The 15,851-nt window shown below is 38.2% G+C and overlaps 1 protein-coding gene across 1 annotated transcript in view; it reads left to right on the plus strand.

Moving 5' to 3' along the window:
- The window catches only part of fgd6 (FYVE, RhoGEF and PH domain containing 6), a gene marked incomplete at its 5' end in the record, with an annotated part of 51,475 nt that extends 38,691 nt beyond the window's left edge, over positions 1 to 12,784 (plus strand). Inside the window, 13 exons of the mRNA XM_083999361.1 lie at positions 1,630 to 1,680; positions 1,791 to 1,849; positions 1,956 to 2,027; positions 2,772 to 2,840; positions 2,967 to 3,050; positions 6,652 to 6,731; positions 6,872 to 6,974; positions 8,970 to 9,113; positions 10,018 to 10,120; positions 10,997 to 11,091; positions 11,208 to 11,336; positions 11,439 to 11,587; positions 12,581 to 12,784. Coding sequence (XP_083855487.1) covers positions 1,630 to 1,680; positions 1,791 to 1,849; positions 1,956 to 2,027; positions 2,772 to 2,840; positions 2,967 to 3,050; positions 6,652 to 6,731; positions 6,872 to 6,974; positions 8,970 to 9,113; positions 10,018 to 10,120; positions 10,997 to 11,091; positions 11,208 to 11,336; positions 11,439 to 11,587; positions 12,581 to 12,623 — 1,181 coding nt within the window. The 3' untranslated portion in view covers positions 12,624 to 12,784. The remainder of the gene's footprint in view (positions 1 to 1,629; positions 1,681 to 1,790; positions 1,850 to 1,955; positions 2,028 to 2,771; positions 2,841 to 2,966; positions 3,051 to 6,651; positions 6,732 to 6,871; positions 6,975 to 8,969; positions 9,114 to 10,017; positions 10,121 to 10,996; positions 11,092 to 11,207; positions 11,337 to 11,438; positions 11,588 to 12,580) is intronic.
- Between the last annotated feature and the right edge of the window lie 3,067 nt (positions 12,785 to 15,851).

Raw genomic sequence — 15,851 nt, forward strand, 5'->3', positions numbered from 1 at the left:
GCGTTGCTAACGGGAGGAGTGCAGAGAGTCTTCTACTGCAATTAAAGTACTTAGGGGCTATTTGTAGATCATACAACCCCACTTTTAAAAAATGCTACTATCCCTTTAAACTGATGTGCACTTTAGGGCACCGTGCAATACAACTTGGTACTAGGGATGCCATCACGATTACTTGTTTTCACAATTAATCGCGGTATTAAACGCCACAATTAATTAATTAATCGGAAAGATTCCTAAAAACCGTCACTTCCCAAATAAGATTATGTTGGAACTGTATCGGCAGATGTGCACCAAAGTAAGGTAAACACACAGATACTGGTCCATTTACCTAACATAACGTAACATTGATTTGGTAAGAATTTAAATGTTAGTGTGTCTTTTGTATTAAAAAACAAAACAAAAAAAGGATTAAAAAACGTAAACATTTGGTATAGAAGACAATTTATGACCTGAATATTTCAAACATTTCCCCTGGAGGGTTAATAATTGGTCATATATTATTAGATACTTGTATAAATAGTGAGTAATGTAAATAAAGTAAAGTAAAGTCTCCGTCCGTCCTCCCTCTGCTCCACAACAAACCTCAAGTCACTTCGCTGCTGCAGGTCCAGGGCTTTGCTTTATTAGATTATGGAGCTCTTTTTTATTGGCAGCATGTGAATGAAACTTGGACCGAGACTTGCTTTGCTTTCGGTCTTTTTCTGTTCTGGTGAAGACAACCTCTAGGTTTTTATCGCTGCACTGACAGTGACACCTGGTGGACGAACAGAGTAACAGACAAACAAACCTGTGGAGTTCAGATTTTAATCAAATCATTCAAAGTAATGTGATGGAAAAAGAAAAAGAAAAGAAGCAGCCTGCACACAGAGAGAACAAGGAATTTAACATACAACTGTATAAAGTCAATATATAGATTATTATAAAGTGATTTTCTAAAAAATAAAATACAGAAATAGCAGCAGTTTAATCTGTAAAACATTAGTGCTTTCTATGAATTCAAACATAGAAATGTCAGCATTTATTAACATAGAAAAAGCAAAAATCTCCGCACATCTATTTCCTTGGCAGGTGCGTCGGAGGATGACAATTAAGTCTAAATTAAGCAAAGAAGAGTTCCAGCACACATGGCCAACTTGCAGAAATTTATTGCAACGTTTCGGTACTAGACCTTTTTCAAGCAAAACATTTTGCTTAATTTTGCTTAGTTTTTGCTTAATACATTTCTGCAAGTTGGCCATGTGTGCGGGAACTCTTCTTAGCATTTACTAACATAAAATGATTAGAGACGATAAAAAAAAAAAAAATTTAAACAGGAACAACAGCAATAAGGTCAAACATTGGAGGACTTTTCATTAAATTGAGTTTTTAGAAGTGACTTAAAAGCTGAAACAAGTTGTTTTTCCTGAGCTGCATTGTCTCAAAATACGTAAAAGTTCATATAAATGTTCATTCCATGTCCTTTAAGGGCTACCGTCCTTTCTATTATGTATTTCATTAGTTAGTTAGTTTCTTATTATAAATTGATTCAATACCACGTGATCTTCTTGTGTTATATTAATTAAGCTTTGATTTTACCTTCTGGATGAACTCACGACTTACTTTTGAAACCTCTCTGTCTCTGTTTTGCAGATTATCTGAAGAACCTGCCCGAGGACTCTGAGGATTATAAAGACACACAAGGTGAGACACAGGACACAGGACAGGACTCGCTGTTATTCTCTTATTATTGTCTTTTAGTTTTTACCAGGATTTTATCTTTATCTTTATATTAACTTTTATCTTTGCTGCAGCCGCCCTCAGCATCGTGAAGGAAGTGGCCAACCACGCTAACGACATCATGAAACAAGGGGTAAAGACGAACTCTCACAGTGATGTTCTTTCTGCCTTTCTGCTTCAGTCTCGTTGATTCTCTTTTCACTTCTCTCATGTTGCTTTTTTTTTTTTTTTTTTTGCAGGATAACTTCCAGAAGCTGATGCAGATCCAGTACAGTCTCAACGGCCACCATGAGATCGTCCAGCCCGGCAGAGTAAGTCAGTTTGTTGAACAAATACAATCAGACAGATGGAGGTAAATGTAATATTTTACACAGAAATTGTAAAATTAATGTAAAAAAATAATGAAAATGAAACAAATACAAAAGATATATGTATAAAATGTACTTTACACTCCACTGGTCCAAACCTAAATGATAAAATGTGTCAATAATCCATAATCCATATAGTTTTAGGAGTAGGTTCGTTACCTTACCATTACCGTTATTATCTCATAGCGTGGTGAATGTGCAGGTCACAACTTGTCCACCAGAGCGTTGTGGAGTTGTTGGATTGTGTAATTTGATGAGTTGGATGAGGGAAACCAAGAAATCCCATGAGCCTCCGTAGCGTAGCTCTGAGCAGCTCGCCGCTCTGCTCCGCCGTTCTAAAAACAGCTTGCACCGACAATTAAAGGTAACGAACCTACTGCTAAGACTATAGGGATTATGGCAATGGGACAATTTGCCAAAATGTTGAACTATCTCTTTAAGGTTTAGATTTAGGTAAATGTAATATTTTACACAGAAATTGTAAAATGAATGCAAACAAAATGAAACAAATACAAAAGATATATGTATAAAATATACTTTAGACTCTATTAGTTCAAACCGAAATGATAAAATGTGTCAATAAAACATCATAACCTGATCTTAAAGGGATATTTCAACATTTTGGCACATTACACTCATCGTGTTTTAAATGCAGCCTGTTTAAACCCAGCGTGTCCGTGTGTGCAGGTGTTTCTGAAGGAGGGAACTCTGATGAAACTATCCAGGAAGGTGATGCAGCCGCGGATGTTTTTTCTGGTGAGTTTAAATAAATAAATAAATAGAAACTTCACACAGCTCCCGTTTCACATTTTCGTTTCCATTTGTCTTGTATTTTTGTTCCGTTTTTAATTTCTGAAGGTTTGTGTTTCTCTGTTTGTCCAGTTTAATGATGCACTCATGTACACCACTCCAGTCCAGTCGGGCCAGTACAAACTCAACAGCGTCCTCTCTCTGGCTGGGATGAAGGTTAGAGACGCAACTGTCTGTTCTTACTGACTTGTTAGATGTTTTTCTTTATTTATCGTCTGTATTTAATTCCATATTTCAACTTTTATTAAAGCTTCAGTATTTATTTCGCACAACTCATCTCTCCACTCCACTCATCCGTTGCTTGTTTTCAGTTCCCAGTCCTATAAATTTACTGCCGTTTATCTCCACTGAAACACTGAAACACTGCAAAAACTCAAAATCTTACCAAGAATATTTGTCTTATTTCTAGTCAAAATGTCATTTCTAGTCAAAACGAATCTCATTATACTTAAAATAAGACTCATCACATTAAAAAGTAGCTTGTTTTTAGACTCCTTTTTACTTCTTTCAAGCATATTTTCACTTGAAATAAGTAGAAAAATCTGATAGTGGAGCAAGTTTTTCTTTCTTATTACAGGGATGCAAACAGCGCGCCGAAAAGCGAAACTCGCTTTTTTCATGACCAATTAGGTGACTTGTGTGAATCATTCAGATCCGAAGAGTTTTTGTTTTGAGGGGGGGGGTCTCAGCGTCTCAGCTGGGGTCAGTAAAATGTTTTTCTAACAGGCTGACAGTGACAATCACGTGAAACTGAGGCGAACTCATTCATGGTTTCTGATCATACTGATAACTGCCGACCTCCAATGTAGACGCGCGACGTGCGCGCTCGTTAAGGGCCTTTCACACCGAACGCGGCAGGCGGCGGAAGGCGGCAGCAAACCCATTCATTGTGTACGTGCTACCGCGGCGCACGGGCGAATGGCTCTGCGCCGAGCTGAGCGGCACGCAAGGTGGGCGCGTGCCGCGGCGGCGCGCTGCGCCCGAATTAAAAAAATTTTAATCCGGGCGCAGCGCGCTGTGACGACATCTCGGCGCGTCCAATAGGAGAGGATGTAGTGGAGTCTGAAACAAAATCAGCCGCTTGCAGAGTGAAAACAAACGGCCAGACGTTCAGTTAAAGTGACAGATGCATGAAGTGAGTTGTCATCCTCCTGAGGATCAGACCAACTCTCTCTAACAGGCTGTTAAACTGCTCCCTGCTCAGCCTGACGCTAAAGTTCACCTGGAAGCGGTCGTTTTGTAGCTCCTGGCGAACATATCTTTGTATATACCCCCCCAAATCCTGTCTTGTTTGTTCGGTCGCTTAGCAACCTGCGCCATATGTGTGAGCGCTGCCGCCCTGCTCTGCGCCTGTCTGCGCTGTACCTCGCGGTGGGCGCAGCGCATACCGCGCTCGGTGTGAAAGGCCCTTTACCCAAAGCGGCGCGTATCCGCGTGCAGTCGGTACGTACATTACTGTGTCAGGCAGGTGTCTCCCACGGAGCTCTGCCCCGTTTCAGAGGTGAAGGAGAGACGTCGCCTCCGCGATGTAGAATGTGTTCAATTAAAGTGAAACTAACACATTATATAGGCTATGTCCATTACACACTTTTAGGCCTTAAAATGTCTTAAATTTGTTGAATTATTGTGTTCAAGTCTTAAATAATTTTAGACAGGTCTTAAATTTTCTTATGCCCACCATGGGCGAGCATTTCACTCGCATTTGCCCCTAAAAAAAAAAAGACATGTGTGAACCGGGAAAATCACAAAAAAGAAAGAGCACAACCTGCGATTGGTCAAAAACTACAAATCCCACAATTCTCTGCCTCAACAATAACAGTAGTTAGTGTAAGTAAGAGAGAGTGGAGCTGTAGGTGAAAAGAGGAAACAACGCACGTCTGGTCCTGTTCTATGTTGTTCGTTCACACCGTCACCGTTTATTCGTTACGTCCGCGGTGTAAAAGGCCGTGACGCAAAGACGCGATTAGGCGCGAGACGCGGTAGACGCGACTTTTTTTTTTTGCGACGCAATACACGCGATTCTTTTATGGCGACGGGACCCTCGCGTCTTCGTCTATTTCATCGTGTTTGGTGGGAAGACCCACAGGGGCTTCCCACACAAACACGAGGAACGCTTTTTTTTCGCGCGAGCTTTTACGCGCAACCAAACGCGAGATACGCGAGAAATGCGATTTATCGCTCGTTTTCACTCGTTTCAAAAAAAATTCACGAGCCCGCCAACAACTTTTTTTTTTTTTTTTTCAAAGGAGGTTCAACTGGACTTAGTTATTTGTCTAGGAAGACGTTTCACCTCTCATCCATGAGGCTTCATCAGTTCATGTAGCATCTGACCAGGCTGGGACTGGACCAACTAACTGGTGTGGAGACTCAGTATAAGTCCAGTTGCTTTCGATTTAACCTCCTTTGAAATACTATGACCTGGACAAATGAGAATATGCACAGGCCTACAACAACATTTCTGCTCTCACCAACCATGGTTGAGGTCACAACGCTGCTGTAGCTGCTCTGGAAGTCCGAGACACTGAGGCCAAACGCCGCCGTCGCTTCTGATCCATGACGGCGAGTTCCGGGCTGATGAGCTACAGAGGATCAGCAGGACGCTATACCCAGTACCGGCCAGCTCAGTACAGAGGGGGGGGGACGATAACGTGACGCACAGTATACTGTTATGAGACACATTATGCATCCCAACTGTCTTTTTTTTTAGAGGATTTTTTTTTTTTTTACCAAGAATGCGCCCAAAAAAAACATGATCCAGGGGCCAAAATTCGAAACAAATATATATTTTTTTAAATCATAGGCTAATTCTCATTATTCTCCTGATGTCGGTTTAATGTAAAGCTGATTGCGGTCTCTGATTACACTGGTAACATCCTTCCTATTCACCTCCAATGTAGACGCGACGTGCGCGCTCGTTACCCAAAGCGGCGCGTATCCGCGTGCATTCGGTGCGACGGCGCCGCCGTTTTCCCCCCCGTGCATGTCCGTTGCTGTGTCAGGCAGGTGTCTCCCACGGAGCTCTGCCCCGTTTCTACGGTGAAGGAGAGACGTCGCCTCCGCGATGTAGAATGTGTTCAATTAAAGTGAAACTAACACATTATATAGGCCTATATGTCCATTACACACTGAATGGGATGTTAAATCCCATGTCTTTATTTCTTCTGTTTATTTTAATAGTATATGACTAACATTCAGTGAAGACCTAAAAATCAGTATCTCCAAAATTGAAATATTGCAATGGTTTTTATTTTTTTAAAGCATTTTTAATCTAGAAATGTTGGCCTTCTGAAAACTGTCCATCTATATGCACTCAATACTTGGTTGGGGTTGAACTACTGGAAATTGACTTTTCTGTGATATTGTTAATGGTGAGGCCCCCCCGCCAGACAATTCCTCTCTTTTTTGGTCCTGACCCGTTTGCATCCCTGATTATTACAAGCACAAAAAAACCTGGCAGATTTTTCTACTTATTTCAAGTGAAAATTTGTTTGAAACAAGTGAAAATGATCTAAAAACAAGTAAATTTTTAGGTGATGAGTCTTATTTTATGTGGATATAGATTCATTTTGACTAGAAATGAGACATTTTGACAAGAAATAAGACAAATATTCTTGGAAAGATTTTGAGTTTTTGCAGTGAATGAATTATTAATGTGGCGCGGATGAGTCTTTCAAACATTTCTCAGACATTTTAAGTGGCTGTCTTTTTATTTTTTATTTTTTGTGTTATTTATGGATATTTCTGGCCTGTTTTCCAGGTGAGTAAGCCGAGCCAGGAGGCCTATCAGAACGAGCTGAACATCGAGAGTGTTGAACGCTCCTTCATCCTGTCTGCAGGGTCAGTATTTATTTACTCTCAACAAGCGCCCGGTCGTTACGTTACGTTGTCCTCGTCACGCGCTGTTAACTTTTAAAGCCGTTGTAAGTTAGTAGCTGAGGGTTCGTTGTGAATGATGTTGTGACCTCGTGTGTTTGCAGCTCGGCCACAGAGAGAGACGAGTGGCTGGAGGCCATCGCCAAGGCCATCGACGACTACACCAAGAAGAAAATCACCTTCATATCAAGTCGAAGTCAGGAGGAGGTAAAACTGAAATCTTAATGGGTTTTATCTCATTTCATTTCATTTCATTTCATAACCTTTATTTAACTCATTGAGTGCCAGCCCTTTTATAAAATGGTCAGTGCCATGTGCCAGCGTTTAGGGGCATTTTGAGTAATATTTCAAGACCCAGAGAATATATTTTGTACTATGACTCTGAAAACACCAAACAGCTCAAAGGAAAGAGGAGACTCTCTATTTAACTAGGGAAAAAAAACATTTGTTTGTACCTTGTTCCATTCTTGATTTATCTTAAGTTGAATAGTTGCACCAAAAAGACCACTTTTTTTTCTAGAAAGCTGAGAAAAATAACTTTTTGTGAAAGAGAGTCTCTCAAGAAAAACAGTGATTTATCCGTTTTAATTTTGGCTTCAAAAACATGTAAGACATCTGAAAATTTCATTTCACATGTTTTTTCATTGACCCCAATATAGCCGAGATGAAACACAAAACACAAAACATAGATAAGGACAGAAGACAAGACATTTGAAACATACAAAAGCATAACAGAATACCAGAAGTTAAAGGTGACAAGGATACATTTGAAACATAAGTGTAGTTAAAAGCAGTAGATTATGGTTTTAAATTGTCCCATTGATAAAAGTGTGGTAAGTTTCAGATGATTCTGCAGAGTGTTCCAGGTTGTAGGTGCCACAGTAAGAGAAACTGGTCTTTCCAAGTTCGGTGTTAACAGAGGGTACCTGCAGTGTGAGCCAGTCTTTTGAGCGTGTACGATAGAGATCTGCATTAAAAGATATTAGTGAGTTAATATAAGATGGTAAGAGACCAATGAGAGCTTTAAAAATAAATAAAATCCAGGGTCGATCACGCCTGGTCAGGGCTGAATGATAAATGGTGTCAAGTGGATGTAAAGTTGTAGCTGATGCATGCCTGCATGAGACGTCTCCATAATCTAAAACTGACATAAAAGTTGCCTCAATAAGTTTCTTCCTGCAGTGAAAAGGAAAGGATGGTTTGTTTCTGTAGAAAAAGCCTATTTTTTTTGTCTTTAATTGAGTTTTGATTACCAGTTTGGATACACGATGTTTGAAGGTGATTTTGTAGTTTGTTTTTTTTGTTGTCGGTTTTTTTTTTTTTAAATATATATGTTTTTATTTCCAATAAATTAACAAAAAGGATACAACAACAAAAATATCCAGTCTGAAACAATATCGATGATGGGGTGACTTATACAGTTTCTTTCTTTCTTCTTTTTTTGTTTAACCCATATATACACTGCAAAAACTCAAAATCTTACCAAGAATATTTGTCCTATTTCTTGTCAAAATGTCTAATTTCTAGTCAAAACTAAACTCTTTTCACTTAAAATGAGACTCATCACCTAAAAATGAAATTGTTTTTAGATAATTTTCACTTGTTTCAAACAAATTTTCACTTGAAATAAGTAGAAAAATCTGCCAGTGGAGCAAGTTTTTCTTCCTTATTACAAGCGCAAAAAACTTTGTTTCACTGGCAGATTTTTCTACTTATTTCAAGTGAAAATTTGTTTGAAACAAGTGAAAATGATCTAAAAACAAGTTAATTTTTAGGTGATGAGTCTTATTTTAAGTGGAAAGAGTTTAGTTTTGACTAGAAATGAGACATTTGGACAAGAAACAGGACAAATATTCTTGGAAAGATTTTGCGTTTTTGCAGTGTATATATATATATATAAGACAAACAAAGAAACAAAATACAAACAAAACAAGCAAACAAAAACAAAAAAATCTAAATCAATAAAAAATAAGTGAAAAAGCAGCAATCTGTCTTCACTGACATTAGTGGGTATTTGCACAAACATACACATAAGCGTGCTCGCTACACATACTGTATGTACATCCACATAGTCAAACATACACATAGATTTTACAGAGATATATTGATATTTTAGATTTTGTAGTTATCTGAAGTTTATTTGAAGTATTTGACCCTGTGTGCCTCCATGTTGACCCTCCATCTCCGTCTCTCTCCCATCAGGCCGAGGGCGTCGTCGACAGCGGCGCTCCGTTGGGTTCGAAGGCTCCCATCTGGATCCCAGACCTGCGGGCCACCATGTGCATGATCTGCACCTGCGAGTTCACCCTCACCTGGAGGAGGCATCACTGTCGCGCCTGCGGAAAGGTCCGTATCACCGCGGCAACACAACAGCTGCTGCTCCTCCTCACACACACACAGCAATGGTTGACCAACTTTCCCAGTCATGGAAAACACATGGAAATTGAGAAAAATTGTCAAATGTCCTGGAAAAGTTTGACTTTTTCAGACCCCACCAAGGATTTCTTTCCCAATCCTGGCGAGAAAACTATCGACATTGAGTTGATAGATTAGTGACAGAGAACTGTTGTAGGTGTGGTTTAAAAACAAAAACAACATGTTTTTGCGTTGTTCTGTGAAAAAATTTGTCTTCATTTCTAAGTGTGTAAGATATTATGTTATAGATAAGTTGGAGCCATGGACTGCACATCTTTAAATCAGACTTCTGGGAGAGAGAGAATGAGAGAGAGAGGAATAAACATAGAAACAAACTGGTTAAATGTACAAAATGAGCTACAACTGTCGAAAAGACTGAAAATGTGACAAACAGACAATACCTAAATCAAAATAAACCATAAGTAAATAGAGAAAGTGTACAATAGACATTCAGACTGAAAGGGTGTAGGCTGAAGATAAGTTTATTTTGCCTACCCTATTACAAATCAGGTTATATTAAAAACTATGCAATCTACTGTTTCATTTTATCAGCAAATACATTTATAAGAGCTGATCATCCTACTTTTGAGTGTTTTTTTAATAAATGAGATGTTACTGCATGTTTTTAAGTCATTCTCCAGATTATTCCATAGATTGACGGCTGTTACTGTTTGAGTTACGTATCTATAAATAATTGATTGGTTGGTTGCTTATACAGTAGTTTGCTTTGTTTATGATTCCTATTGCTCTTTTTTGAAGTTGGTTTAATGATTGTTTTAAATGTGTGTCCCCCCACTTCTATACAATAAGTTGTGTGTGTGTGTGTGTGTGACAGGTGGTGTGTCAGGCGTGCTCTGCCAACAAATACTACCTGGAGTACCTGAAGAACCAGCCGGCGCGTGTGTGCGATCACTGCTTCGCCAAGCTGCAGGAGAACAGTGAGTGAACTGCAGCGAGACGTCGGAGCTCAGTGATCAATATTGCTGCTGCTGATGATCAATATTTGTCTTTTAGTGTCAATAAATCAGCAATAATCATTTCCAAAGGCTGTTAAAAACACATTAGTGAGCAGCACCCCTAGAGCTGTGGGTTAATCCGCCGGTGAAAATAGTCCTCAGCTAATGCACTGTTTCTTATAATTTGATAAACATTTGATAAAATGACAGTTCCCAAATCTTAAAGGAAAATATTTTGAAATTTTTGAAGATGAAATTCATTCAATAATAGAGTTTTATTCTGGTCAAAACTGGGTGCCACAGATAGAAATGACAATAATGACAATAAGAAATAGAAAGAACAGAACAGAAAAGAGCTGGGTCCAACAGTGCACTGCAAAAACTCAAATATCTTACCTAGAATATTTGTCTTATTTCTAGTCAAAATGTAATTTCTAGTCGAAACAAATCTCATTATACTTAAAATAAGACTCATCACATAAAAAGTAACTTGTTTTCAGACAGTTTTTACTTCTTTCAAGCTAATTTTCACTTGAAATAAGAAGAAAAATCTGATAGTGGAGTAAGTTTTTCTTCCTTAGTAGGAGAACAAAAAACCTGCTTTCACTGGCAGATTTTTCTACTTATTTCAAGTGAAGATTTGTGAAGTGAAAATGATCTAAAAACAAGTTAATTTTCAGGTGATGAGTCTTATTTTAAGTGAGAAGAGATTAGTTATTAGACTAGAAATTTGACATTTTGACAAGAAATAAGACAAATATTCTTGAAAAGATTTTGAGTTTTTGCAGTGTGGTCTCAGATTATTGAACCTCGTCATATAAATTAAACATGTAATTTAACACAAGTGTCTGTTTCCAGGTGACCGCTGTGCCTCCACGTCAGTTTCTCCCATCAAATCTGGAGCTTTCTCCTTCACGAGGAAACAGAAGAAGATTCCTGCTGCACTAAAAGAAGTGAGGACTCGTCGTTTTATTTTGTTTTTACCGTATTCATTGTTTTGTTCTGTGTTTTCTCTGATGACATCTGCATGTTAATAATAATATAATCCCTCTTCATGTTGCTGTTGCAGGTTTCTGCCAACACAGAGAACTCGTCCATGAGCGGCTACTTAAACCGGTCGAAAGGCAACAAGAAGCAGTGGAAGAGGCTGTGGTTCGTCATCAAGAACAAAGTGCTGTACACCTACGCCGCCAGTGAGGTACTCACTCACTCACTCAACGCTCTTTCTCTCCTCTTTCTCTCCTTATTATAGCTTTTCTTGTCTTTGCTTGTGCTCAAACTGTTTATTTTCTCCCTGAAGGACGTTGCAGCTCTGGAGAGTCAACCTCTGCTGGGTTTTTTCCTGAGGGAGGAGAAGAACGGACCGGCTCAGAAGCTGCAGTTCAAGCTGTACCACAAAAACACGCTGTTTTACATCTTCAAAGCCGACGACATCCCCACTGCACAGAGGTAACTCATCTCACAGGGCTGCTAGTGTAGTTTTAAATAGATGAGATGCACAGTTAATTACCACATAATTGAAATCACAGTACGAGCCAAATGCAAAATCCAAAATCGTAGGAAAATAAATAAAATAAGCAAAACTGACCATTCACACTGAAATCACAATATCACAGCATCAGCCCATATAATCACAGTGTAATGATGTTTGATGTATATCATGCAGCCGTATTTATAAAGTGCTGCAACATATGAACAAAATAAAATAAAATAATTGAAAATAAAGATAATTTAAATTTTTTGGGGTTTGTTTGTTTGTTTTTTCATATCCGAAAAGGAGTGGGAAGAAGTAAAACTTATTTACTCCCACCCCTTATTATTTAAAAGAGGTATAAAAGGTATTGTTTCTGAATAGGTATATAGAAGATGAGGAATAAAAATAAATTGCTAAACATATGGGATATTAGAAGTTTGTATGACTATTTATGTAGTTTATATATGTTTTATATATTTTTATGGATGTAGACAGTATATATGTTTGTTGATATGGATATTTATGTAGTAGATATATATATACTGTATATATAAACCATGATTAGTAGAAAGGGGTGGGATTTTTTTTAAAGAACTTGTGCATATTATGATTTGATGATACGTATATTTCTATTTTTTGTTTTTATATAAAGTTTTTTTTTTTTTCATTTTAGACATGTTCATTTGAAATAAATTAATTCATTCAAACATTCAAACAAGTGGTGGCGCAGCACAAATACAACAGTAGAGCAGCTGGTGTTTGTTACAAACTCATTTAATTTGACAAATTCTCCATCATTAATAATAAAAATAAAAAAACTACCACTGAGCCAGTTGTGAGAAATGATGATCATGAATAAATTAAATTAAATTAATTAAAACCTTCAGATCTTGTTAATGATGTGTTGTTGTGTGTTTCTTTTTCTCTGGGAGCTAATTTTCTGTTTTGTGTTTGTGTGTTTTCCTCAGATGGATCGAGGCGTTCCAAGAGGCGATGATCCTCGAACAGTAATCAGCAGTAGTGTTTTTTTTATTTTTCTTATTTTTTTGAAGCAGTGAAGTCACATCACAGCGCCGGAGCCAGTTGAAAGACAACTTTACGACCCCTCGGCTGATCTCAGGTCAGAGTGGGTCACCAGCTCAGGAAGGACTCCGGATGGACTGTTTACAAACACAAACACAAACACAAACACAAACACAAACACAAACCCACTGCAGGACGACAGACTGCACCTCCCTCCCTCTGAAGAAGAAGAACTGGAAACTGTTTCTCTAAACAAAAAAATAAAACGTATAAAACGCCACTGACGCTCAGCGCCGCCAGCTGAGGTCAGATGCCGCCGACGGCGAGCTACAGCTGTGGGTCCAAGGTCAAGTCCAGAAGCATGTGTGTGGAAGTGAGAGAGACCAAACAGTTGCCAGAGGGGCCGTTTAAAGGGATACACCAACATTTTTTTTTTTTCTTTCTTTTTTCCGTGTCTTGCCTCACTCCCGAGTCCATGACCAGCAGATAGACACCATCCTTTCGACTGTGCGTGCAGTAACAAGGGAGATAGAGCCGTATCGCCCGTAATTAGCTTAGCTCAAACGCTGGAAGTGTATGGGTAGTGTTAGCCTGCCTCCTACCCCAGAAGCTGATTTCATTTTAGCTCTAAACTCTGTAAATATATCACTTTATCGACATTTCAAACATTTTTAGGAGAGAAAGTAGCCGTTTAGATCAGCAGTGTGTCGTTAATTTGTCTAAATACCAGCTGTTTGCAAATTTGTTCGGATGAATTCAGCGCTACTCAAGCTAGCTGTTGTGACCAACGCACTTCCGGTTACTTTCACAAAATAAAACACCCGTTGCCCTTTACATACAGAAAACCATTGCGATAGAATTTGTGCTTTTACTTTGAAATAGGAAGCTAACCTACCCTCGATGTAGCTAGCTTGAACCAAAATAAACCGTCTTTGCTTGAACCCTCCGTTTTGACCGATCTCGTCCCCGTTAGCGGCATTTGACCGCTCAAGATGCCTTACCGGAGAGTTTTGTCAGCTCTGAGACGAGGATCGGCCCGCCGTTTTCCGTTTAGAGTTGCTGAAGAGTTTCTCTGATGACTTTAGGTGGAGGCAGGCTAACACTACCCATACACTTCCAGTGTTTGAGCTAAGCTAATTACGGGCGATACGGCTCTATCTCCCTTGTTACTGCACGTACAGTCGAAAGGATGGTGTCTATCTGCTTGTCATGGAAAAAAAATGTTGGCGTATCCCTTTAAAGCCCTCCGAAATCCGAGAAAGTTTGAAGCCTCAGGATGAATTTTTTTTTTTCTTAAAAGCAAAACGGATGAAGGAATCACTTTAGTGTAAAGTAAAATAAAATAAAATAAAACTGTCCGCCTTCATTCAAGAACACTGACAGCAGCTGCCTACAGCCTAGACAGAATCTAAAGTTAATAACAACATGTTCGATCATGTAACAAGGTGGGATTTTACTGTGAAAATCAGGCTTGAAGTTAATATTCTGCTCTGTAGGTCGATCTCTCTGGTTAAGAGATTTTACTCTTTACTATGTTTTTTTTAGATTTAAAACACCAAATGTTAAAATTGTGGGATATATATATAAAATAAAAAAAAACAACATCCTGGAGAAAACTGGAAATATCCTGAATAATGTAGATATTTTTTTTTCTTACTGCTAAAATGTAGTTTTGTCACATTATAAATTGTTAATGGGTAAAAACTGTGTATATGGACATAAAAGAGCAACATTGACCTTTTTGTTTTTTATATCAAAGCCAAGGGCTAATATTTATAAAATAGGAAGATTTATTGTTTAAAAAGCACAGGCTGCCACTTGTTTTTGGAGTCAGGGTTTTCTTAGGAGATAGTTTCCATCGAAAATGTTATTTTTTTAAATTTAAATGACAGAGAAGGAGCTTTTTAAAAAAAAACAAAAAAACGAGCAAATACTGTGGAGAGTTTGTATGAACTATATTTCTAAGGAAATAACTCAAAAGAAAAGAAAACATTTTGAATTCTGATGCTTGCTTTTGCAGACACGGTGCCTTATATCTCCTGTTTTGAGATAAATATGCAATAATGTAGGTGCTCTGTTTGAAATTCAACACTAAACAAAGACAAACCGAAGCATCCGGTTCACATGACTACTCACTTTGAAGCCAGGGTACTTGGGGGTTGTAGTTTTTAAAAACAGTAATTTTTTTTATTTTTTTTAGATGTGTTTCTTCCTGGTTATGTTGCCATATGTTGCACTACTCCATCATGCCACAGTTTAATAAACCCAAACACTCCTTTTTCTTTTTTTTTAGTGAACAAATACAATGTGTAATACTGTCATATGAGCTCTTGACTTTACACTGTCACTTGTGCGTCAATGAGATTTGGACTAGTGAGGTAAATAAACCTGCAGAAACCTGGTCGAAGCTACAAAGCATGCGCTTTTTTCATGATTGTACATTAACATTTTGTAAACATCCACTCTATCAGAGTTAGAGTCTCCTATAAACAATGTTTCTAAACTGTCAGGCAACAGTTTTTAATAAAAAATAAAAAATTATATATATATATATATATATAAATATATATACCCTGTCCTACTGTATTCATTTCCTTTTTCTTTGTTTCAAAAGGACGAAACGCTGAGAAACACATCATCATCACAAACTATATAAAAACTACAATGAACAATGCAAAACTAAACTGAATTGCAGATAACATCAGCTTAGTTTTAGTTATCTTAGAGATGGCTAAAGTTGCAGGAAGAAAACGCCACAGCTCAGTATGGGATGACCCACAGGTAGAGAAGAGTGAATGTGATGTGATGAGAGCAAACTGAAAAACTAAATATAAATTAAAAAAAGACTCAGAAAGTAGGGAAGTTTTTATATCATACCAATACTTGTGTACATCCTCTTATCTTAAAATCTGGAGTCACATGTTGTAAAGACAGAGTTAAACAGACAAATGGTCATCTCATCTCACACTTTCTAACCACTGACATGAATTAAGGAGCTGTCAACCTGTTTTTGTGCATTTATGTGATCGAATGTGGAGTCAGCTGAGTCTCTGATCAACACGTTTCCCAATCCCAGTCACAGCTATTTGCAGATGAAGAGCTTTCTTTCTTATAATGAGTAATTATGGAAATACATTTGCTGTACATTAAAGGAGCATCATCGCAAATTACAATTCTTTGTTCGGCCACCAGACGGGGCCGGTGGTGCAGCGTATC

The sequence above is a fragment of the Trachurus trachurus genome, assembly GCF_905171665.1.
Source record: "Trachurus trachurus genome assembly, chromosome: 23".
Taxonomy (NCBI): domain Eukaryota; kingdom Metazoa; phylum Chordata; class Actinopteri; order Carangiformes; family Carangidae; genus Trachurus; species Trachurus trachurus.